This window comes from Natator depressus, chromosome 1 (genome assembly GCF_965152275.1).
Source record: "Natator depressus isolate rNatDep1 chromosome 1, rNatDep2.hap1, whole genome shotgun sequence".
Classification (NCBI taxonomy): Eukaryota; Metazoa; Chordata; order Testudines; family Cheloniidae; genus Natator; species Natator depressus.
In genome coordinates this window covers 247,720,208-247,746,638 of record NC_134234.1, presented here as the reverse complement: position 1 = coordinate 247,746,638, position 26,431 = coordinate 247,720,208, and the positions used below count along the sequence as shown (strand labels likewise).

General features: G+C 40.8%; 1 protein-coding gene across 1 annotated transcript in view; it reads right to left on the bottom strand.

Annotated features, from left to right (window-relative positions):
- Positions 1-13,670: 13,670 nt before the first annotated feature.
- MYBPC1 (myosin binding protein C1) overlaps positions 13,671-26,431 on the bottom strand; it is a 69,553-nt gene continuing 56,792 nt past the window's right edge. Inside the window, exon 27 of the mRNA XM_074940488.1 lies at positions 13,671-14,146. Within this exon, the coding sequence (XP_074796589.1) occupies positions 14,046-14,146 (101 nt within the window). The 3' untranslated portion in view covers positions 13,671-14,045. The remainder of the gene's footprint in view (positions 14,147-26,431) is intronic.

The following is a 26,431-nucleotide window of genomic DNA, read 5'->3' as shown; positions in this document are numbered from 1 at the left end:
TCGCTCGGCGCCGGGGCCTGGGCCTGGGCCTGGCCTGAGCCTTGGCCTGGCTGCTCCCGGGGCTCGGCGGGGGCGGGCTCGGCGCAAGGAGGGAGGGACAGAGGCCAGAGCGCAGCCGCCGCCCGGAGCCGATATTTAACCCGCCGCCCCCGGGCCCTGAAGTGCGCCCGCCCCCAGCACTCCCCGCTGGGCTACGGGGAGCCAGGCAGCCCCAATCCCCGCCAGTCCCCTCGGGGGCCGGGCAGCTCCTCCCCCGCCTCCCCCCCAGGGGGCCGGGCAGCTCCTCCCCCCACCTCCCTCTGCTCACTCCCCCTGCCCCCCAGAGAGCCAAGCAGCTCCGCCTCCCTTCCCCCATAGGGGATCTGGCAGTGGCAACCCCCCTCCCCCCCACCACACCTTTACCCCACAGGCTGAGCCCAGCAAGCCCACACACGCCCCATGGACACTTCTGTACTGTGTATGTAATGACTGCGAGCTAGTGGTCTCTTAGGCACGGTGATGCCTCTAAGGCAATGGGCTGCCCACATAGTGCCCACCCCCTCAGCGATAACTAGATTAGAGTGACCAGAGGTCCCGATTTTACAGGGACAGTCCCAATATTTTGGGTTTTTTTTAATATGGGCTCCTATTACCCCCCCACCCCCGTCCCGATTTTTCATACTTTCTGTCTGGTTGCATCCGATGAAGTGAGCTGTAGCTTACGAAAGCTTATGCTCAAATAAATTGGTTAGTCTCTAAGGTGCCACAAGTCCTCCTTTTCTTTTTGTCTGGTCACCCTAAACTAAATGGAGACAGGTCACCTGTGATAATCAGATCAGGTGCTACACCAGTCACATCATCCCTTGCTAAGGCCTGGTCTCCACAGATCGCACTTTCCACTAGGGTGACAACTTGCCCTGTGTTTTAAGTGACATCCCCCTCTTCGGTGCTTAATATCCTGCAACCTATATATATATGTTTAGGCACTACCACTTCTTAGCACTTATGCTACCTAAGCACAGATCTGAAAGCACTTGACAAAGGAATGTAGGTATCATTATCCCCATTTTACAGATGGGGACTGAGGCACAAAGAGGTGAAGGGTCTTGTCCGTAGTCATGCAGCAGTTAAGTGGCAGAACCAGGAATAGAACCAGGTCTCTTAACTCCAAGTCAAGTGCCCCACTGCATGAAAGAAACAGTTGATCAACTAACAGTGAAAAGGATTATACTGTGGTATAAAGGTATGATTCTGTGCTGTGTGAGATTTTTGTGTCTTGTCATGTTTTATCTGACTTGGAGGTTCTCAGACTATGGTATCTGAACAACTGATGGTCCATGAAGCAGTTGCTTGTTGTCTGCTGAGAGCTAGCTGTTCACAAAGTACAGGTTTCTTCTCCTTATTTCCAGTAACTAAATTGCATTAAGAGACGGATACAAATACATTCAGTATCTTCCTAATATTTTTTCATGTAAACAATTGCCTTGCTTGCCAGAGGGCTGTTATACAATTGCAAATAGGAGGAAGTTGTCTGTTTAATTGCAAGTGGGAGGGGAGTTGATTTGCATTGTCATGAATAAGAGGGGAGGAGTGTCACAAGATAACCGCTGTATTAAACTGTGGTACACTGTGAAAAAGTTTGAGGCTCCCTATATTGTAAGTTCCTTTTTTATTTGAATTCACAGTGCCATTCAGAGGGACATTGTTGTATGAATAATAATATTGTTTGGTCACCAATGTATAGAAAGGATGTAGAGAAATTGGAAAGGATCCAGAGGTGAGCAATGAAGATGATCAAAGGAATGGAATGGAAGCCATATGAGCAAAGGCTGAAGGAACTGGGTATGTTTAGTTTGGAAAAGAGGAGATTATGATAGTGATTTTCAGATACTTGAAAGGCTGCCATAAAATAAGATTGAGAAAAGTTGCTCTCTTTTGCCACAGAGGCCAGGACAAGAAACAATGGGTTCAAATTACAGCATAGATAGCAGATTTAGATAAAATCTCAGGAAAAACTTCCTAACTGTAAGAACAGTAGGACAATGGAACAGATTGCCTTGGGAGGTTGTGGAAGCTTCTTCACTGGAGGTTTTCAAAAGGAGGCTGGATAGCCATCTGTCTTGGGTGGTTTTAGACACAACAAATCTTGCATCTTGGCGGGGGGTTAGACTAGTTTCTGAGTTTCTTTTAACCCTATGATTCTATGATATTGAAAGTAATCATGGGCCCCGTGTTGCAAAACTATGTAGGCTGTGCTTGAGTCACATTACTGTAGGTAATGTAGGTTGAATCCCTGCTGTAAATTATCCTGGTCATTTTCTCACAAACTTTATTTTATCTTAATATGATTTTCCTTGTGTACATTTCCTTCTTTATAATCCCTTTGAGAGCCATACCTGAAGCCCAGGTGATTGGCTAAGTCATTGCTTACTATGCCATGTCAAACTTTGAGCAAATATGAAATCATACAGTACGCATACAGGTGATGCTGACTATGAAGTGTCTGAAGGACATAGTAGTTAAGTAATGGGTGTTTCTATTGGAAAATAGCCAAGATTATGGCATCATCAGATCCTCAGCGCAGTTGATAAATAAGAATATTTTTCAGAGTATCTGGCCATTTTTCTTACTCAGAATGGAACTTGCATGGTGTGTCCTGTAATACTTCAAAATTCTAATTATTAGGGCTGTCAAGGGATTAAAAAAATTAATTGCAATTAATCACTTGATTGATCGCACTGTTAAACAATAATAGAATATCATTTATTTAAATATTTTTGGCTGCTTTCTACATTTTCAAATATATTGATTCAATTACAACGCAGAATACAAAGTGTACAGTGCTCACTTTTGATTACAAATATTTGCACTGTAAAAAAACAAAAGAAATAGTATTTTTCAATTCACCTAATACAAGTAATGTAGTGCAATCTCTTTATCATGAATATTGAACTGACAAATGTAGAATTATGTACAAAAAACCCCCTGCATTCAAAAATAAAACAATGTAAAACTTTAAAGCCTACAAGTCCGCTTAGTCCTACTACAGCCAATCACTCAGACAAACAAGTTTGGTTACAATTTGCAGCAGATAATGTTGCCCGCTTCTTGTTTACAGTGTCACCTGAAAGTGAGAACAGGCATTCACATGGCACTGTTGTAGCCAGCATTGCAAGATATTTATGCGAGATGTGCTAAAGATTCATATGTCCCTTCATGCTTCAACTACCATTCCAGAGGACATGTGTCCATGCTGATGACAGGTTCTGCTCAATAACAATCCAAAGCAGTGCGGGCTGACACATGTTCATTTTCATCATCTGAGTCAGATGCCACCAGCAGAAGGTTGATTTTCTTTTTTGGTGGTTCGGGTTCTATAGTTTCCGCATCTGAGTGCTACTCTTTTAAGACTTCTGAAAGCAAGCTCCACACCTCGTCCCTCTCAGATTTTGGACGGCACTTCAGATTCTTATACCTTGGGTCCAGTGCTGTAGCTACTTTTAGAAATCTCACATTGGTACCTTCTTTGCGTTTTCTCAGATCTGCAGTGAAAGTATTCTTAAAATGAACAACATGTGTTGGGTCATCATGCAAGACTGCTATGACATGAAATATATGGCAGAATGCGGGTAAAACAGAACAGGAGACATACAATTCTCCCCCAAGGAGTTCAGTCACAAATTTAATTAACACATTTTTTTTTAACAAGCATCATCAGTATGGAAGCATGTCCTCTGGAATGGTGGCCGAAGCAAGAAGGGGCATACGAATATTTAGTATATCTGGCACGTAAATACCTTGCAACGCTGGCTACAAAAGTGCCATGCGAACTCCTGTTCTCACTTTCAGGTGACATTGTAAGTAAGAAGCAGGCAGCAGTATCTCCCATAAATGTATACAAACTTGTTTGTCTTAATGGTTGACTGAACAAGAAGTAGGACTGAGTGGACTTGTAGGCGCTAAAGTTTTACATTGGTTTTGTTTTTGAGTGCAGTTATGTCACAAAAAATCTACATTTGTAAGTTACAGTTTCACGATAAAGAGATTGCACTTCAGGACTTGTATGAGGTGAATTGAAAAATACTATTTCTTTTGTTTATCATTTTTACAGTGCAAATATTTATAATCAATAATAATATAAAGTGAGCACTGTACACTTTGTATGCTGTGTTGTAATAGAAATCAATATATTTGAAAATGTAGAAAAACATCCAGAAATATTTAATAAATTTCAATTGGTATTCTATTGTTTAACAGTGCAATTAATTTTTTTGAGTTAATCGTGTGAGTTAACTGCAATTACTCAACAGCCCTACTAATTATTAATATCTTTTAGCCCTCTAAACATTTAGAATCTGAGCTTTGAAATGTGTTGTCTTTACTGAAAAATAAAGAGAAAATATTTTTCCACTAACTTCTTTGTTATATTAATCTTTGGTGTTAGTTGTAACTACTGTAGGTACATTTTCAGACAAAAATGTGATTGTCAAGTTCACAGTTTTCTTTTAAATGAAGTAATTTGACCAAGATCACACAATGACAGTGTTGGGATACAACCCATCAGTGTGGCACTCTGACCACAAGACCATATTTCCCCAGCGTGATATTTTGGGCATCACCCAGACCAGTATGGGGTCCTGTCCCCACCTGCCCCATACCCAGGGAGTGCTTTAAAATTGTGCTGCTCTGGCTCAGATCTCTGCCCACAAACACAAAGTCTCGCCCTGTCTTCCACCAACCTAGTTACTCCTTTCAGGGTAACGCCAACAGCCACTCCAATCCCAAGTAACCCCAAATCCATCCTTCCTGAATTTTTAACTACCAGACATTCAAACATTTCCCCTCTGGTTCATCATCCCCCAATGATGTGAAACCAGCCTTTAGTTATCAGCCCACTTTGGCGCACACACTCAATGCAGTTTGCACAAGAGAGACCTATTTAGGGTAAAAATAAACAAAATATTTATTTACTAGTAAAACCACACAGATTCAAAGATGACATAGAAAGGGAAAGCAAACATATACAAGTTACACAGGAAATAAAGATGAAGACATAGTTTCAGGCTTTACACTTCTATAGTAGATAAAATCTCTTTTCTAATATAAGTTACTCATTGCCTTTGAAGAATTTCCCAGTGTATCACAGGCCATGGGGGGATCTAATGTTCACAGACAGCTCCTGCCTTCGAGACTGTCCCTCAAGTTCTGAATGAAAACCACAGATTCAAGCCTCCTTTTTAAAAGGCTTTTTTTCCTACTTTTTGTTCAGCCAATCGCTAAGACATATACGTTTGTTTACATTTACGGGAGATACTGCTGCCTGCTTCTTATTTACAATGTCACCTGAAAGTGAGAACAGGAGTTCGCATGGCACTTTTGTAGCCGGCACTGCAAGGTATTTACGTTCCAGGTATGCTAAACCTTCATGTGCCCCTCCATGCTTTGGCCACCATTCCAAAGGACATGGTTCCATGCTGATGATGCTCGTTAAAAAAATAATGCATTAATTAAAATTGAGACTGAACTCCTTGGGGGAGAATTGTATGTCTCCTGTTCTGTTTTACCCACATTCTGCCATATATTTCATGTTATAGCAGTCTTGCATGATGACCCAACACATGTTGTTCGTTTTAAGAACACTTTCATAGCAGATTTGACAAAACGCAAAGAAGGTTCTAATGTGAGAGTTCTAAAAATAGCTACAGCACTGGACCCAAGGTTTAAGAATCTGAAGTGCCATCCAAAATCTGAGAGGGACGAGGTGTGGAGCTTGCTTTCAGAAGTCTTAAAAGAGCAACACTTAGATGTGGAAACTACAGAACCCGAACCACCAAAAAAGAAAATCAACCTTCTGCTGGTGGCATCTGACTCAGATATTGAAAATGAACATGCGTCAGCCCATTCTGCTTTGGATCATTATCGAGCAGAACCCGTCATCAGCATGGACACATGTCCTCTGGAATGGTGGTTGAAGCATGAAGAGACATATGAATCTTTAGCATATCTGGCACGTAAATGTCTTGTGAAGCCAGCTACAACAGTGCCATGCAAACGCCTGTTCTCACTTTCACCAACCGAAGAGAAGCAGCGAGAAACTCTTCTGTTTCTTCAAAACTAATCTAGAATCATTGCTCTCATATCCTGAGCTGTATACATATAGGCCAAGTTCCACCTCCTAATTAACAATCCCTTCCCTCACAGAATGAGGAGGAACTCATTCTATGAATGTCCGGGTCACCATTTTGGATTTCTTTCAGACATCACTACCATTGCAGAGGGCACTCAGAAGCTGTTGAGTTTTTGATTAAAGAAAGAAAAGGAGTTCTTGTGGCACCTTAGAGACTAACAAATTTATTTGAGCATAAGCTTTCGTGAGCTACAGCTCACGGATGAAGTGAGCTGTAGCTCACGAAAGCTTATGCTCAAATAAATTTGTTAGTCTCTAAGGTGCCACAAGTACTCCTTTTTGAGAATACAGACTAACACGGCTGCTACTCTGAAACCTTATTAAAGAAAGAAGCAGAGAAAGAATAGGAGAGTGGGTTATTACTGGGACAAAGTAATGAATCATTTGTGGGGTCTGCTCGCTCTCAAGTTTGGAAGGAAACAAAACATTTACTTTTTGGAGTTCAGTGGGATACTGGGCATTTCAGATTTGTTGCATGTTCTTCTCAGAATGTCCATTCCACCAAGTGCCCACAATTTAATGTAATACTTCATTCAGGTATGCATTAAACCAGTTTTGCCAACTCTTGTGATTTTAGGTGTTTTTTTGTGAAGCCCGAGCTCTTGGAGTAATATGATTCTGTGAGAATCTCAACTTTCTAGGTTTTCTTTTAGAATCATAGAATATCAGGGTTGGAAAGGACCTCAGGAGGTCATCTAGTCCAACCCCCTGCTCAAAGCAGGACCAATCCCCAATTTTTGCCCCCGATCCCTAAATGGCCCCCTCAAGGATTGAACTCACAACCCTGGGTTTAGTAGGCCCATGCTCAAACCACTGAGCTATCCCTTCCTGTCGCCCTGTTTTTTAAAGTAAATTTCTAGCCTTTATGGTTGTGGAGAAAGCTTGAAAACATGAATCCTGAAGGTTAAAAAAGCAGAAGGCAAATAAATAGAACCCTAAATTTATTATTATTTTTTAAAATCCTATTACCTTAAAGTCAGTTGTATTTGTTTGAGGCCTGGCTTACGGTTACCTAGGGCTGACAAATCTGCCATATCCATAGAGATAGATACAGTTGCCTCCATGCTTCATAGTGCAATGTCCCTGTGGTGCGGTTTACAATTGCATTGGCTTCCCCCCCCCCCCCCCCGCTGTATTGTATTACTCCCTTGGTTCTGATTTGCTGTCCACTGTCACGTCTAGGTCTCTTTCAGCTGTACTGCCTTTCCAGTCTTTCCGTTTGAATATCTGTTCTGGAATATTTCCATGCTAGATGTATTAGATTGCATTTTTTTCCAAGTTGGATCTCCTCCTGATTCTACTTTCCAAGTTTCTTTGTATAATTTCTTTGTCATCATTAGTATTTGCAGCTCCTCCCAAGCTAGTATTAATTACAAATATCATTAGCATTCTGTTTACTCCCTGTTATAAAATCATTAATTAAGGCTGTTAAATTAGGCTGAGCTGAACACAGGTCCCTGCAGCAGATAACTGCTCCTAAATTAAAATGGTGGTGTTTATCTTTCATTACCCTTTGTTTGTGGTCCTCCACCCAGTTTTTAATCCACTTGAAATTCCTTTCCTATCTAGTTCAATCTTATAATTCCTCTTCAAGTCAATTTCAATTAATTTTGAGACTAAAATATGAGGCCCCAGTATTCATTCGCTATTCTATTGCATATCTGCATAGGTAAGTACAATTAAATATAAAGCAGTAAATCTAAGCTTTTTTTCACTATTGCTGCTCCAATATTCTACTTTTCCCTTTTGAACTTTATGCACACCAGTATTCGCATTCACTTCAATGGGGTCTATTGTGTGTATAGTTAAATACATGCTTAAGTCTTTGCAGGATCAGGGCTTGTATTGCCTGATCAATCAGTGAAGGGCTGCCTATTTAGTATTGTCTACACTTGCGTTATTGGGAGTAAAAAATGTGTACTGATCCTAACATCATGTTGGCTCTACTCCTGGTAAACAAGGCACTTGAGGCCTTCATTTTTTTTTTAGTACCATGTTGTTTATTAGATGTGCTCTGAATATGGTCATGTTTTTATGACTGTTAATCTTCAGTGGTGCACTCTAAAATACTTGAGACGCTTCTCTGTGTTGTCTTGAGTGCCATGCTAATTACTGTAGATGGAATCAAATGACTATTAGCTGTACAGAATATGGAGTTCCTTTATAGGGAGAGTAGGAGTCACTGTCTCCATGGACACTGGGTGAAATTTCTCTTAGCAAGATTCCTTAATGTAAGAGAGGCATCTTGTATTTTTAACTTTATTTGAGAAAATGTTAATCAGCAGGGAGACTTGTGTGAGTTGGAGAAATAGGTTTAGTTAAACAGAAATGTGATTTGGAGTAACAGATTTTTTAAAAGAAACTAACAATAACTTTGAAGCAGCATAGGTGTGGCTAAGTCATACAAATTAAACTAGGTGCTAATATGAGCCCCAGTCCTGCAATGAGTGCCATGTGGGTGGACGCCTCTGCCCACATGGAGCCCAATGGCTTCAAAGAGGACCATTTATGACTGTACCTCATTGATACAAATGTCAAGATTACCCAATTTACCCCTTATTTTCCATTCTTATTTCCTCCCTTCTCTTTTGCACATCTTGGTCTGTCATTTTTATGTTCTCCACTTTATTTAGGCCCCAACCCTGCAAATTATAATGCATGGGCAGATTGCTACGCCCATGTGGAGTCAATGGGGCTTGGGGTGATCACCCATCCCTTATTTTAAGGATTGTCCCTTGACCATTCTAGACATTAAATTGAAGCTTATGCTAATTGCATTGTATACGTAAGGGCAGGAGAAATGTACACTTGAGAGAAAAATACATGATGTGCTAAGGAACATGGTGTTTCCCTAAAATGTCCCTTAAAATACAGTACTGTCCCTTATTTTTCATGTGGTTTTCCTTTTTTCCATCCAACAAAAGGGGTCTTCCTAGTGGGGCTCCTTGGTGGGTACATTATTCTGTCCATAAGTTGTCAATTGCTGGACTAGGGCCTTGGGTTGTAAGTTCCCCAGGCCAAGGTCTCACTTGTCTGTGAAGTGTCATGTACACCAGTGGCACACTATAAATTATCTGTTTAACTGGTTCTATTTGAGCTTTATATTTAACATACTCAAGTTTGCTGGGCCTAACTGTGGGCTTCGAAGAAAGTAAAAGGTGCATCTGCATTTATCAGAAGGAACAACTGTGGTAAGAGTCTGTGGGGCTGAAGCACAGATTCCTGAAACATGAAGAAGCAGCTCTGTGCCTCTTTGGATCTGCAAAACTGCCCTCAACCAAGTGGATCTAGTCACCAGAGGATCCTTGTACTGTAGGGAGATTCTTGTGTGATGTAGAGCTGATGTAGTAGCTCCGATGCCATCTCCACCCAGTTACCGATGCGAAGAGCATAACTGGGATTTCTTTACACCCCAGCAATTTCCAGCTGCTGGAATGACTCTTTGTTGACACTTGGCATAAATGAGAGCAGGCTTCAGGAGCAGAGGGCCTAAGGCACCTCAAATTTATGCTAGTCAGTAGATTGACAAATGCATGGTCCCAGAGAAAGCATAAAGTGGGCATAAAGCTGTGCGCATAAACACATGCACATCGCATAGGAGGCTATGCACACAAATTCTCCCCGCCACCGAAGGGCACTGAACACTTCTAGCCACAGCTCAGAGTCTGGTCCTAATAACCAATCTGTTGTTATGTATTATATAAATGAAGACAAAGTGCTTGGTGCTGCATTAGACACAAAGATCAAGAAAGCCCCTGCCTCAAAGGCCTTAGTCTAGAAGATATAGAAAGACAAGATTAATTGGGGGAATGCAGAGGAACGAGCTATCTTTAGTGTTTTATTCCATTTCCCCCTCATTTGAATTTGATATTTTACATGGTTTTATTTGTTGAGCTCCAAGCAGAGGTGGGTCTTTTAGTGAGATCTGAAATGAAAGGTTGGTGCCTGGAGCACTAGTAGTGGGAGTGCCTGTCATGCACAGAAAGCATGAAAACGGGGGGTGGGAGGAGAAGGAAATGAAAAGGCTATCAAGACTGGGAAGCTTAGCAGAGCAAAGGGCATGAGGATATTCAAGTTGCCACAGTGAAGGAGGAAGAGGTAACTAGATGCTTATAAAGTAGTGCAGAAACACTAGCTCAGCAGTGACTTGCCAGTGACAATAAAAATGCCTGCGGCAAAGAATGTCTTAATTATAATAGCCCATTTAGTTTCATAATTTTTATCTAATGGTTATTTTCATGTTAATGCTTCTTTCAACATCAGACAGCTGCTGTGTTGCAATTTCTGAATGTTTTCTCTATTATTGCATCAACCAGTTATTCCAACTACATGATAAACCTTTGACTTCATAACCTAGCCTATGTATGGCGTTGGAGTAACAATCGGTAAATAAATGACAGGACAGAACATAACTGAGAACCCAGCCAAATTATTTGTTACCCCATGTCTTGTATGTTTCACAGAGTTCAATGGAGAGCTAAAGAAAAATACCACATTCATTAAATGCCACCACCTGCTTCTCTTGGAGGTTAATGTTCCTTATACTAAGAAATTAGTGTAACTATTTTATCTAATCTAAAAATTTCTATATAAGTCTTATCCTTGATTTTCATTTTTCATGATGAGGAAAGAAACTCAATAGCAGTACGGTTAAGAATTACACATCTGCTGTGGTGTGTATAACAGATCAGTGAATTAGGGACAGGTTGGTGAAAAGATAAGGAGAGTTGTCACTATTCCTATTATATTAAAAACACTGCAAATATAAAATAGTATACATGTTCCCCCACTTTTGTATGCCCCTTGTCCTAGACTGTAAGCTCTTTGGGTCAAAGATCATGTTTTCATATGTACTTGTGCAACACCTAGCACAATGGCATCCTGGTTACCACTGGCATGTCTGCAATGTGGAAATTAAATGCTAAAAGAAAGCAAAAGAAGGAGTGAGAGGCAAAAAGGCATCCTTTAAAAAGTGGAAGGTAAATCTTAGTGAGGAAAATAGAAAGAAGCATAAACCCTGGCAAATGAAGTGTAAAAATATAATTAGGAAGGCCAAAAAAGAATTTGAAGAACAGCCTAGCCAAAGACTCAAAAAGTAATAGCAAACATTTTTTTAAGTACATCAGAAGCAGGAAACCTGCTAAACAACCAGTGGGGCCATTGGATGATCAAGCTGCTAAAGGACGCACTCAAGGACGATAAGGCCATTGAAGAGAAACTAAATTAATTCTTTGCATTAGGCTTCACGGCTGAGGATGTGAGGGAGATTCCCAAACCTAAGCCATTCGTTTTAGGTGACAAATCTGAGGAACTGTCCCAGATTGAGGTGTCATTAGAGGAGGTTTTGGAACAAATGGATAAATTAAACAGTAATAAGTCACCAGGACCATATGGTATTCACTCAAGAATTCTGAAGGAACTCAAATGTGAAATTGCAGAACTACTAACTGTAGTTTGTGACCTATCATTTAAATCAGCTTCTGTACCAAATGACTGGAGGATAGATAATGTGATGCCAATTTTTAAAAAGGGCTCCAGAGGTGACCCCGACAATTACAGGCCGGTAAACCTGACTTCAGTACCGGGCAAACTGGTTGAAACTATAGTAAAGAACAAAATTGTCAGACACATAGATGAACATAATTTGTTGGGGAAGAGTCAACATGTTTTTTGTAAATGGAAATCATGCCTCACCAATCTATTAGAATTCTTTGAGGGGGTAAACAAGCATGTGGACAAGGGGGAATCCAGTGGATATAGTGTACTTAGATTTCCAGAAAGCCTTTGACAAGGTCCCTCACCAAAGGCTCTGAAGCAAAATAAGCAGTCATGGGGTAAGAGGGAAGGTCCTCTCATGGTTTGGTAACTGGTTAAAAGATAAGAAACAAAAACTAGGAATAAATGCTCAGTTTTCAGAATGGAGAAAGGTAAGTAGTGGTGTCCCCCAGGGGTCTGTACTGGGACCAGTCCTATTCAACATATTCATAAATGATCTGGAAAAAGGGGTAAATAGCGAGGTGGCAAAATTTGCAGATGATACAAAACTACGCAAGATAGTTAAGTCCCAAGCAGACTGCAAAGAGCTACAAAAGGATCTCACAAAACTGGGTGACTGAGCAACAAAATGGCAAATTGCATTTGCATTTTGCATTAAATTTAAAGTAATGCACATTGGAAAACATAATCCCAATATACATATAAAATGATGGGTCTAAATTAGCTGTTACCATGCAAGAAAGAGATCTTGGAGTCATTGTGGATAGTTCTCTGAAAACATCCACTCAATGTACAGCGGGAGTCAAAAAAGCTAACAGAATGTTGGGAATTATTAAGAAAGGGATAGATAATATCATATTGCCTCTATATAAATCCAAGGTATGCCCACATCTTGAATACTGTGTGCAGATGTGGTCGCCCCATCTCAAAAAAGATATATTGGAATTGGAAAAGGTTCAGAAAAGGGCAACAAAAATGATTAGGGGTATGGAACAGCTTCCATATGAGGAGAGATTAATAAGAGTGGGACTTTTCAACTTGGAAAAGAGATGACTAAGCGGGGATATGATAGAGGTGTATAAAATCATGACTGGTGTGGAGAAAGTAAATAAGGAAGTGTTATTTACTCCTTCTCATAACATAAGAACTAGGTTTCAGAGTAGCAGCCGTGTTAGTCTGTATTCGCAAAAAGAAATGGAGGACTTGTGGCACCTTAGAGACTAACAAATTTATTTGAGCATAAGCTTTCGTGAGCTACAGCTCACTTCATCGAATGCATCCGATGAAGTGAGCTGTAACTCACGAAAGCTTATGCTCAAATAAATTTGTTAGTCTCTAAGGTGCCACAAGTCCTCCTTTTCTTTATAAGAACTAGGGGTTACCAAATGAAATTAATAGGCGGCAGGTTTAAAACAAACAAAAGGAAGTATTTTTTCACAGAGCACACAGTCAACCTGTGGAATTCTTTGCCAGAGGATGCTGTGAAGGCCAAGACTATAACAGGGTTCAAAAATGAACTAGATAAGTTCATGGAGGATAGATCCATCAATGGCTGTTGGCCAGGATGGGCAGGGATGGTGTCCCTAGCCTCTGTTTTCCAGAAGCTGGGAATGGGTGACTTGATGATTACCTGTTCTGTTCATTCCCTCTGGGGCACCTGGCATTGGCCACTGTCAGAGGACAGGATACTGGGCGAGGTGGACCTTTGGTCTGACCCAGTATGGCCGTTCTTATGTTCTTAAATAATCACATGGTGAGATAATGTAAAATAACAATCAAACAGTATTTTGGTAGGTCTTAAAGACTTCATGTTTATTGTACATTAAATAAAACACTTTAATTTCAGTTGAAAGAAACTTGATTTGTGGGTGAGTCATAAGAAATATAAATCTTCTAGATGAAGAAATATTCAACTGAAATGACCACTAAATGCACGTGTATTAAATAGTCAGTTTATAGCAAAACCGTATTCTTTTGAACTGCTGTTAGATTAATAAGATCCATTATCAAAAGAGGTATGTATGTCAAGGCCCTATTGGATTGCAACTGGTTGATCAGTCTACTTTCACTCTGACAAAAATATGCCTAACCCTACAAAGTACAAAGAAGAAGATTTTCTTCTCATGCTTATTACACAGCTGCTTCTTCTTTCTCATTAAAAAACAAACAAAACACATTATCAAACAGAAAACAATGCTGAACGCTACAAAATGTATCTTGGCTTAAATTTCAACCCCAAAACAATCCATGCGTAACTTTTATTTTCAGCAGCAGGATGGGAGGAAAAAAGCAGGGAGGCACACTTTTGTGATGCTATTGCAAGAATTAAAACGCTGGCTACCAGTTTCCAGTGCAGTGGCGGGAAAGCACTGTGGGTGAGCTCTCACTTTCCCTCAGGGTTGCCTGCTTGCATTTCTTGCATATATGAATGAATGATATGTGGAGGCACCCCTTGCATTAAGAGTCTGAAGAATGAAAGTCCACCTATGGACAAGAAACAAGACAATCGAATGGTTAAAATTACCGAGAAACAGATTTTTAAAAATATTTTTCTGGCTCTCTGTGAAAAATATTGACCCAGTTAAGTGACAGAGATCTAGTCAGTCCCTATGCTATATTTTCTCTTGACACACAGTGAAATTTACCCCTGTGCAACGGGCCAGCACAAAGGTTACTCATAATTTAAGTCCTATGCTGGGATTTTAAGTGGTGCATAGAACTTGTGCTGGCCCCTTGCAAAGGGGTGTATTTCACCTGTAATGGGCCAGAGTCGGTCATCAGTTGCACCCAGTGCAACCCCACCGATATACAATGCATAGCTTCATCCCAAACAACCCTGTTCATTTCAATGGAGTTGCATGAAGTGTATCTTAGGGTAGAATTTGACTAAGAAAGTCCAGTGCAGAGAACACTTGACAGGCAGAAAAAAGACAAGAGGTGCAGATTCACATTATTAGTGCTGGATTTTATAATAAACATTTAGCAAAATATTTACTATACCTCTTGGAATTTGACTGAAGTATGTGTAACTTATTTATGTGTATGAAAGAATTGCACAAAAAGACCAGGAGTCTCAAAAATAGATGTCTGAATTTAGGCTCTGAAGCCCATATTTAGGCTTGATAAGTAGCCTGATTTTCATAAAGTTCTTTGAAAATTTGACCATAAATTCTCAAATAAATGAAGTAGAATTGGCATGAGTATTATTCCTGTTTCGATAGTAAAAAAATCTCCTCTCCTAAGATTCAGCAGTGAGCTTTCATTTTCGTTTCAGCACCTTCAAATGGCACTGGCCCTTATTATAGTTTGAGCACAGGAGTGGGGGCCAGCAACTCCTGAAAGTGACGTCTTTTTCTGATACCGTGACCTTAAGGAAATCACTACGGCCAGATGCTCCTCTTCTGCATTGTGTGGAGGGGAGTTAATGTGCGTGAAAAGACTGCAGGGCCAACATTTGGAGGGGAGCCATGGGTACACTGCATATGCTCCTTCCAAACTGGCAATAGGCACGCCACACAATGAATACTGTCAAATACTGCTGTCAGAGCTCGTCTTTGAGAGTTGTGAAGCCTGAGGATGTGCTTCCCCCATTTCCTCACTTCCTTGATTCTGAGGAAAAACAGAATTGTCAAGACATATCTCAGTAGTTGTGGGTTGTTTTTTTAAGGTGATACATTTAGCTTTCTTGCAGAAGTTGTTCCTGACATTATGTGGGAAGAAATTGAATACGCAGTTTGTAACATAAAGAAAGGGAGAAGTCCAGGAGTGGATGATATTTGGCCGGGAATATCTCAAAGTAGGGGAAGATACCCTCTTCAAAGTGTTAGCGCAGCAGTTCACCATCTACATCAATAGCAAGCATGTTCCAGATGCATGGAAAAAATCAAAAACAATACTATTGATGAAGAAACGTGATCGAGAAGAACTGAGCAACTACTGTCCGATCACACTCCTCTCACAAGTGTATAAAGTCTTCATCCGCGTCATACTCAATCAGATTAAGAAGGATCTTGAAATGCACAAAAGCAAAGAACAAGCTGGTTTCTGCTTAGGGTATTTGACAATTGATCACATTCAATCAGTTCGGCAGCTCATCGAAAAATGCAAGGAATACAAAGTACCATTGTGTCTTGCATTTGTTGACGACAAAAAGGCATTTGACTCGGCAGAGGTCAACGCTGTACTCGACACACTTGGAATTGACCGGAGGTACATCGACCTGCTGGAAGAAATTAACCGCAATTGCTCAACAGAGATAACATTATTCAATGTCCCCTGCATTATTACTATATGCAGAGGATTCAGACAAGGTGACACAATCTCACTGAAGCTGTTTGCAGCAGTACTGGAGTTGCTGTTCAAGAAATTGAACTGGGAAGAAGGAATCAGAATTGATGGAGAACAGTTAACGCATCTTCTCTTCGCTGATGACTGTGTAATACTGGCAAAGGACATGGCAAAACTGGAGAACAAATTGCAGAAACTGCAAACACTTTCGCATGATATGGCATTGGAAGTGAACATGTCGAAGATGAAGTGGATATAGAACGAGCATTGTGCAGAAGGAATCGTCACTGTAAATGGGAAAGAAATCGAGGAGGTTGACAAATATATTTACCTGGGTCAGCAGCTGAGCAGAGACAACTCATTCGAAGGGGAATGCAGTAGGAGGCAAAAGGCAGGGTGGGCAAGTTTCAACAAAATAAAGACATGTCTAATGGATGATGAACTGCCCATGAAGAAAAGGAAAGAACTGTTTAACTCCACTGTTCTGCCAGCAATGATATACGGAGTGGAAAGCTGGTCAACGATGAAAGCAGAGGAAGAAAAATTCGCTGTCACCCAGAGAGCAATGGAAAGGCGAATGTGTGAGATATCACTCCGTGATCACATACCAAATGAGGAGATCAGAAGGCGTACAGAGGTGACTGATGTAGTGCAAGCGATGTATGATGCAAAGCAAAGATGGGCGGATCATGTAGTCTGCAGGCAAGACAATAGGTGGACAATCCTCATCAGTGACTGGATCACCAGAGACCACAAGCGACCGCTGGCAGACCGAAAACGTGCTGGGCCGATCCCATGACAAAACTCTTTGGCCAGAAATGGAAAGAACGTGCTTGCAACAAAATAGAATGGTGTGGCATTGACTTGCATTCGTGGAGGGACGGACAAGGACAAGCTGGACAAAGATGACAGGTCCCAATAAGAGCTGGGGGGTCTCACCATGCTGTGTGTTGCTTTGTCCCTTCCAATCCTCTGGAAAGCTCTGTTTCTTGTCTCTGGGGAGTTGGGCTTGCTTTGGAACTTTGACAGGCCCTGGTGTCTACTAAATAAGCATCCTACAGCACAGTCAACAGCCACAGCCTCTCAGGGCTTCCAGGGTTTGGAAAGCATATTGCTTTGGATCCGGCACCATATGGGTAAAGAGATAGGGCCAAACCTGTTTTTAGTTACACTGGCACAATGTAAACCTGGGGCTATCATGAAGACAATGGAGTTATTCAGAATTTAGTCTGAATTTAGTCTGGTGTGATGGAGGGCACAGGTCGGCCTGAGACCTTTAAAATAGATTTTAATATATTTAGAAACATGAGAAAATTTTACTTTTTTCACTGTGTGCAGGACAATACCAGGTCTGTTTTAGACCCAGCTTTGCATTTTATGATTTTGTTTTGTATTGTACCACCACTCTCTCTTGTTTTTAGTTAACTCTCCTTTTTTAAATAAACCAAATCTTGTTTTATTGTAAGTGCTCACATATACTGCGTGATTTTACAGGAGCAGTGGTTTAAGGTAAAACTAGCCAACTGGGGTACGCTGCTCCTCTAAGAGCAAAGGACCTGGGATTTCTGTGAGTAGCCAGTGTCAGGAGCTGGATATCACAGGAGAATGATTCAAAGGGACTTGGGGACGAGGGTGCACCTAATGATGACAGCACTGGATTAGCCCAGAGGAGAATGCCTGAGTGGCTAACAGGCTGGTGATGTTAGAGAGCTAACACTGAACCACCAGAGACAAGGCTACCTCTCATTAGAGGCAGGGGGTAAAAAGGTGTATCTCAGTCTTGGGTACCCCATGAACCGGCAGAGAGGGACAGTGGGAAAATGGCAAATATTTTGCTAAAAATATTAAAGATCACCCCTCCTCGATAGGGAAGGTTGGTATGTGTGATAAGGAAACTGCATTACTACTGTACCTTTTATAAGTCTGCATGGATGTTCACTTCTGCAAGGTGCAAACACAACCAACCCCTAATAACACTTACCTTCTGAGGCATTTCTGTAGTACACCAAAAGTTTTAAAGCAAAAGTACATTTTCAAGATGAACACATCATTTTCTTTACCCGAGCAAACTGTATATTTCAGCTAGATTAAACGGACTGATCCAATATGGATATAATTTTATTCTACTTACACAATTTAGAACAAGCCAATATATCCATGAACAACATTCTCCTACTAAAGAGACATTATTTAATTGTAACTCTAAGTAAGTGAGCTACATCATTTAACCTTATCACTCTTTCGGAGTTGTGCTTTCCCAGTCTTAGGTAAATGTTTATTACAGACAAAAAATGGCATGCTTTATAGCATTCTTTAAAACTTGTGTAATGCAAATTTTCATAAGAATCATTCATTTTTAAATAAAATTAAGTGATGTAAAAATGGTCTCATTTATTTAGAAGTCTATCCTTAGATGCAAATAATTGACTGGAGATGAAAAATGCTCTTATGTTACTTGTATTTTCTCTATGGTAAGTAATTAACCTAACTCATGCTCTGTTAAATTCAGTTGAAGCATTTTCACTAGCAGAAAATAAGTGGATGTACCACTAAAGGGAGTTACTATAACAAGCAATTATTGGAAAGATTAAGAGTTAATTGTTAGTTTAAGGATAGTGTAATATAAATTCAAATGATTAAATTATTGATTTTAAAACATTTTCATTAAATGACATAATGAAAATCATGCCATACTTGGCAGGCTTTGTATGACGTGAAAACAGACATAAGCTTCATATGCAAGAATCATATGAAAGCTTACCTTAGATGGCAATATACATTCAAAAATCCTTACTGTGCAACTAAGGGAGAGAGAGAAAGAGAAGTAAGCACTTAATTGCTAACACCAAAGTAGAGACCTTGTTGGGTGAAATTATGTTCATAATGATGACAAGATGATGTTTTAATCCTTAGTCATGTAAAATATGTAAGAAATAGAAGCACATGGAAAGTAAATGGCAGGGATCCAGTACCACTTCAAAATCATAATTAATGTGTGATATTAATATGCACAAACAAATATGACTGGCTTCTGTAATTAGTCTAGGGTACATAGTGGAGCCAGTCAAATTGTGCAATTGAACTTTTAGAATAAAAGTTTCCAAACTTAGCTTCAGAAGAAGCTAAAACATATATATATATATATATTTGTGTTTTTCAACACAGGAAAAAACCCACACACATAGCATTATATATATACATATGTTGAAACTCTAAAAGGCAAAATTATCAAGTATAGACTAGTTACACACCAGTGCCTTATTATGTACCTTTACACCAATACATATTTACATTAGTTAAGGCATGCCATTTACTCTATAGGAACCATTAGTTTTAATAAAGTATTTTACGTATGTAGTGCTATGTCTGGGCACTAAACTGTAGCAGCCATTTAAAAAAAGAAATATTCAAAAATATCTAAAACGGTTGCAGTACATTCTAGCTTAATTGCGTCACAAGAGTAAGTTTTTAAATTGTGCATCTGAAAGCCTCCAGTACTGGAAATATCAGTGTTTGGGCATTTCTGCAATTTAAAAATGGCCACGTTTATATTTTTGAAAATGTTAAAAACGTCATTTCTATTTAAAGGAGTAAATTCTCTGCTGGTGTAACTCAGCTGAAGCTGAATTTAAAGTCAACAGGGTTATGCTCATAGATAATTTATTTGGTTCTAAGGGTGAAATCCTGGCCCCACTGCATGGGTATGTCTACACTGAAATTAAACAACTGCAGCTGGCCTGTGCCAGCTGACTTAGGCTTGCAGGACTGTTCAATTGCGGTGTAGACATTCGGACTTGGACTGGAGTCTGGGCTGTAGGATCCTGTGAGGTAGAAGGGTCCCAGAGCTCGAACTGCAGTTCGAGCCTGGGAGTCTACATGGCAATTAAACAGTCCCTTAGCCCAAGCCCCGCAAGCCCGAGTCAACTGCAGGGGCCAGCTGTAGGTGTTTAATTGCACGTAGACATACCCACTGACATCAATGGAAAGGTCCCATTGACTTCAACAGAGTTACTGTTTCCCCCTTAGACTTTGCAGGCCAAGTGTCAGCCTGTATTGAAGTTCTAAGTACCAATTCAGAATAGAAATCTAGTTTACAATAAGGAATACATTTTAAAATAAAATGGATAACACGGTGATACCTCTGTTCTTTCAATAAGTCTACAGGTTATATCAAACTAACCTAAACCTAATCCTCTGAGATGCAGATCACCTCTTGAGAGGAATTGGGTCACCTTGACAAAGGGAGTTGCATACATTTAAGGTTTTATTTATTTATTTATTTTACACATATATGCATGGTTTTATGTCTAATGAGAAAGTTTTAATTCTTGCCTCGACTTTGCATAACTCTGATGTTAGCTCCACATTCTTGATTAATTTGGCCTTCTTTGCTCATGTGACATAGCCAATGTATGTCATGAGACACTAGCTAGTACAATCTAAAAGCAACTAAGGAATACACACTTTACATGCAAATACATTTTGATGTAAAAAGAGAGGAATGGAATGGAAGGTAATGTCCAGTGGAATATGCTTTTTATAAACCTGTTTCTTCCCCGCCAAGAAGAGTGGTTCTCCTGGGGTAATTATTCCATGATACAACACTGCAGAATTGGAATATTCGTACTGGTATTTATTCTTGTTTGAAATTGTTCCCAATTAATTTATTTAACAACTTATTTTTTTTAATATGATTAATACCAATTGCAACTTTTCTCAGAATCCATTACTATCATCGTGTTATTGAAGTGACAAACAACCTTGACTTCACTCTTAAGGCTGATCACTCTCTCCAAAGTAGTCAATTATTTCATGACAACAGGATTATGATTATAAAAACGTATCGCGGATCATGAAATCTGGTCTCCCCCTGTGAAATCTGGCCTTTTGTGTGCTTTTACATTATACTATATAGATTTCACAGGGGAGACCAGCACTTGTCAAATTGGGAGTCCTGACCCAAAAGGGAGTTGCAGGGGGGGTCACAAGGTTATTTTGGGGGGGGTCGCAGTATTGCCACCCTTACTGCTGCGCTGCTGCCTTCAGAGCTGGGCAGCTGCTGACTGGGCCCAGCTCTGCAGGCAGGAGCACAAAAGTAAGGGTGGCAATACCACACCAGGCTATCCTTACTTCTGTGCTGCTGCTGGCGGTGGCTCTCTCTGCCTTCAGAGCTGGGCTCCCGGCCAGCAGCCCCCACTCTCCAGCTGCTCAGCTCTGAAGGCAGGCTGTTGCCAGCAGGTGACCTGTGGGGGAGGGGGTGAAGGGTCACATGACCCGCCCCAAACCACTGAGGGGGGCAAGACCAGCAGGTGGGGAGATGAAGGGGCAGGGCCAGAGCCAGAAGGGAAAAGGCAGGGCCAGAGCCTCTCCTCTTCCGGCCTCCTCTTCTGGCCACGCTGCCTGGTGCAGCTCGCAGCAGTTGCACTCTCTCAAGCAGCCTCCAGCAGGCAGCGTGGCCAGAGGCTGCCTGGGACAGTGCATTAGTGGCTCCACACATGCCAGGGGGACTGGAGGAGAGGCCTCCCCCCCGGCCAGATAACGTGGGATGGGGAGGAGACGGGGAGAGAGCAGGGTCCCTAGGCTGGAGGCGGGGACGAGTCACATGGTGGGGGTCATGTGGGGAGCAGGGCAGGGAGGAGTCATGTGAGGGGGTCACGTTGGGGGTGGTGTCACGTGCCTCCCTTTAGCTGGTGCCTCCTTTTCGTCCCTCCCACTAGTTACCAACCCCCCTCACAACTCCTTTATGGGGCAGGACCCCTAAAATTACAACACCGTGAAATTTCAGATCTAAATAGCTGAAATAATGAAATTTACATTTTTAAAAAGCCTATGACTGTGAAATTGAACAAAATGGACCCTGAATTTGGTAGGGCCCTATTCATGATGAATTCTCTTAGGGCCTGATCCAAAGTCAACTGAAGTCAAAGGGAGTCTTTCTATTGATTTCAGTGGGTTTTGGAACAGGTTCTATCTACTGAAAACAAAACAAGACAATGACTACGAATTCTTATGACAAACCAGCCACGATTAGGAATCTAGCCCAAGGAACTGTAAAAAATATTTTAAAAATTTTCTTTGGGGGAGAGGATGTGTGAAAAATACGATAATAGTTTTAATGGAATTCTGTGTTTATATAGTTTGTCATCTTCCAAAACATAGTTCAGATAGAACTTTTTTTCTTAACTAAGATCTTTTACAAAGTGCAGCATGAACTTTTTCAGCACCCTTGTAGACAAATAAACTTGTCATGCTATTGTAGTAAATAGCTCAACTGTTTGCCATTTTAAGTACATCTAATAGACCTGAAAAAGATTAAGCAAATGCTGTGGTTTATCAGAAATAAATAACATTTATGAACAGAAAACATTTCACTGATGGTAAAATGAAATACTTGTTATTCTATTTGTCTATTATAGTCAATAAAATGTTTAAAGAAATGAGGTAAAATTTGTAACTCCTGATAGCCTAGATTTGAAGCCTAAGATGATAGATGCAAAGTGATAAAAGAATAAAATTGTAATGCACTACTGGTATACCGTGCTATTACCATAACTTTTCATTTATTTAGATACCATATAAAATATGAGTAGTACACTGTATCCATGATATTTTTGTGACATTCCTAGGAATAGGTCTACGTGTTAAAACAGAGATTACTAACAGCTCAGAAACAGATGAAAGAAATTCTAGACTATTTAGAAAACAGAGTTAGTGCAACATATATTCTTGTATAGTGTATATCTGTCTAACATGATGTGCTATCCAGAAAAAAAAGTAGTGACACTACTGTAACTGTTAAACTCACCAATCATGTAACATCCCTTAAATTATAACTTTGACCCTGCAGTCCTTGCCCAGGAAAAATTCACTTTGAAATCAATAATGTTTTGCCTGAAAAATGACTGTAGACTCAGGCCCTAATGTTTTACTTCCTGGAGTAAAGCAGAAGTTACATTTTAAAAAAATATACACCCAAAGATCTGTTTCCATTGACTCAGAATGCCTTTCCTCCAGAGATCACTTTTCTTTGTGTGGTTGTGCTGCTGAAGCATCTGATTGCTCTTGCTGAGGTAGCAGATGGGCTGGGAAGGTCAACAGAGCGCACAACCAGCATATAAGCGGATGGATGGGGGAACACTGGTAAAGTTACGTTTTTACAATCTGGCTATGTGTGATACCCACTGCGTTTGTCTCTCTTTCACATAGCAAACCCGGACTGTTTATTAATGCACAGATGCCAGAAGCTGGGACTGGACAACAAGAGATGGATCGATCACTGAAAATATTGCACTGTCCTGTTCATTCCCTCTGAAGTATCCAGCCCTGGCCATGGTTGGAAGAGAGGATACTGGACTAGATGGGCCACTGGTCTGATCCAGTCTGGCCGTTCTTATGTTCAGTACAATTGCTGATTATGGGCTTGATCCTACTCCTGTTGAATGCCGTGGTTAAACTCTCCCTGACTTTAATAGCAGCAGACTGAAACCTCACAACAGATGTACTGTATTTGAGTCTAACAACATGCTTCTTTTGAAAGGTGATGAAATTAATGGCGAAATATGCTACTTGAAAGGAAGGAATATAAACAAGAGAGATGATTCGTGGTCCCTAATTGGGGATTAGGAAGGGGAAAAGGATTTGCATGCCTCATGAGTTGGGGAGCGGGGGTGCGCTGGACTGCCCAACGGTTAATATGAGTTTGGATTTAAAAACCGTAACCATTTAAAACCATTTAAAAACCAGTCAATCAACAAGAGAGGTGTTGAATTAGTCAGGCATGGATGGGGGTAGGCATGGCCATCAGTGGCAGTATTTTGGATTGTTTGCAATTTTTTGTGCAATATCCAGCGCACCGGACTAGAGTCTTATAAATTCATTTTTTTAAAAAGTAGTAAGAGGTGGGTGGTGTCAGATCAAATTCCCATCAGGGAAAGGCTCAAAGAGGTCATCTCAAATGTAGCTGGTAATTACTTTTTGCATCATAGACATTAAAGTTCTACCTAACTACATTACTGAGCATAACAGACCCACTGAAAAATGATCTAAGCCTTTTTACACTTCAAACATCAATTTGTAAATGCCAAATGTAAAGAAACGAGATTCACATCAATATTGATCAGAATGGCAAAATCTCTCATTCATTCCTCAATAAACCACTGTTCAGGGCAGGACCAATTCTTCGTCAATGATTTTCAGGTCAATGTTGCAAAGTAACCTGTGGCTTAGATACCAGGGAAAGCCTAAATAAAGAGGTGGGTCTTGCATCATATACTAAAAGTGGCAAGACTATAATTCATCCTGATGTCTAGTAGCAAAGAATTCCAGAGTATAGGGTTTCACACTCAACAAAAGCACCATACTGGATCTTTTCCCTTGTACAGTTATTATCAACACTGTTGTTGGGTTTACTGAAGAATGCTACACAGTCTTTGGCAACAGTAACATCTATGGATGCTTAAGACTCCTAAATTTGACAAATATTAACCAACATTGTTTCTTCTGTTTGAACATGTTTGATATGATCTATTTTAATTTAATTAAAAGCTATTCTGTAGGGGAAAAGCACCCTGTTAAGTCATTGGACACACAGAGAGACAGAGAGATCTTACTGTGATCATAGAATTGTGTTATTTTGACCACTTTATTGTGAGCAGAATATTAAAGATTCAAAAGTTGAAGGTAACTACTGGTAAGGTATTTAGGGCTTGGGGGCTTATGAGTTATAATGAAAGATTAGTCTAACTTGGCCTCTAGATTTTAGTGATCAATGGCTGTCTTTGTTAGGCCGTATAATCTTCTGCTGTGCTGTGAAACAGGGAGCCTTGCTTGGTATTAAGAAACAGACTGTATACATCTAGAATGGAGGACATCACTTTCACCTGCCAGAATATAGTAAAAAGGTATCAGGACAGTCAAGAAATGTGGCTTTACTACCACTCTCATTAGATGAACACACCACTTTATGAACAGACCAGTTATGTCATTACTTCCTTGCTACCATATTTGAGCTGTGTGACAAGATATATCAGAAATGAGAGACAATGCTAATCATAATCCAAAAGAAACAGAAAGCAAACAATATAGAAAAGTTAAATATATTGGCTTTCACTGCATACAAAATAATGGCTACAGAGTAAGTCTTTTATGAACTGGTAATCCTATGAAAATATGCTTTTTAGACCATTTACTGCATGTCTGATTCAAATCCCATTGACTTCAGTGTTGGACTGGGCCTTAGGACCATTCACAATACCTGCAGTCAATACTAAAACATCTTGAATTCATAAAATATATTCATTTAATGGATTTAAAGAGATATTCTCAAGGTTGCAGAAATCTGACCAACTTTTTCCCCTTCATATCTGTTTGCAAAATCAGTATGATTCTCTATATGTATTTTTCCTAAAAACAAATACAATAATAAGACCCATAAACCAGTGAAAGATTCTCCTTAGGGAACTAGTGGACGTGCCATTACGTGATGCATTTAAAAGTACATTGGGCAAAACACTAGGAAAATATACTGTAGGGAATAACCCTGCACTGGACAGTGGAAGAACTATCTAGATCAGTGGTGCAACAAAGCCTCAGAGTACCCTGGGGCAAGAATAGGTTAGGGAGCCCTTTTCCGATTTTGAAATCTGCCCTTCTCCAGGTCCCCCACAGACCCAATCCAGCCCCCATCCCCTACCTCCTTTCCAGCCCTCCTGTCCCTCTAGACCACTAGCTCCCCCACAGCCCCAATCGAGCCATCCCACCCCCCAGCTCCTGAAAGATTCCCTCCAGCTCCCTCGAGGCCCGCTACATGTCCCGAGTACCTGCCACAGTTCCCCCCCGGGCCCACGCACCCTGCTCTATTTCTGATCCGGCCCCAGCCCAGCTCTTCCTCAACCATCCTCCAGAGTCCTTCAGTTCAGCCCCCAGCTCCCCCAGTCCCTATGCAGTCACCCCCGCAGGCTCTTTTAGTTCCTCTCCTGCCTCCTATTTTCCTGATCCCACTCCAGCCCCATTTCAGGCCTGTACAAGCCCTCCCCCAGCTCTGCTCCAACCCCCTGTAACCCCCATCCTCCCATCTGTGATCCACACCCTCTGAGCTCCACTCCAAGCCCCTTCCCCCACCTTCAACAGCTCTGATCCAGCCCCCCAGTTCTACCCAGTTCTGCTCCAAGCTCCTCTTCCACCTCCTTTTATTTTCGTTTGTTTAAGGCTGACCAACTTTATTGCCGTGTTTAGTTTGACTCCTTTTGGCATCCTTTACAGATTCTCCTCCCATCCAAAACTGTTCCTTGCCTAATGCTTGTGGCATGTGCTGTACATCTGAGAGTCGTGCTAAAGTTTGTCACATAAGCAGTACACCTTCTGGTCCCTAAGGGTCATGTCCACTCACGAAACAACCCTTGAAGTCAATGGATATTTGAATAAAAATGGTGGTAGGATATACCCCCTGGCATTTGCTTACTGCACTCTTGACTCTAATATATA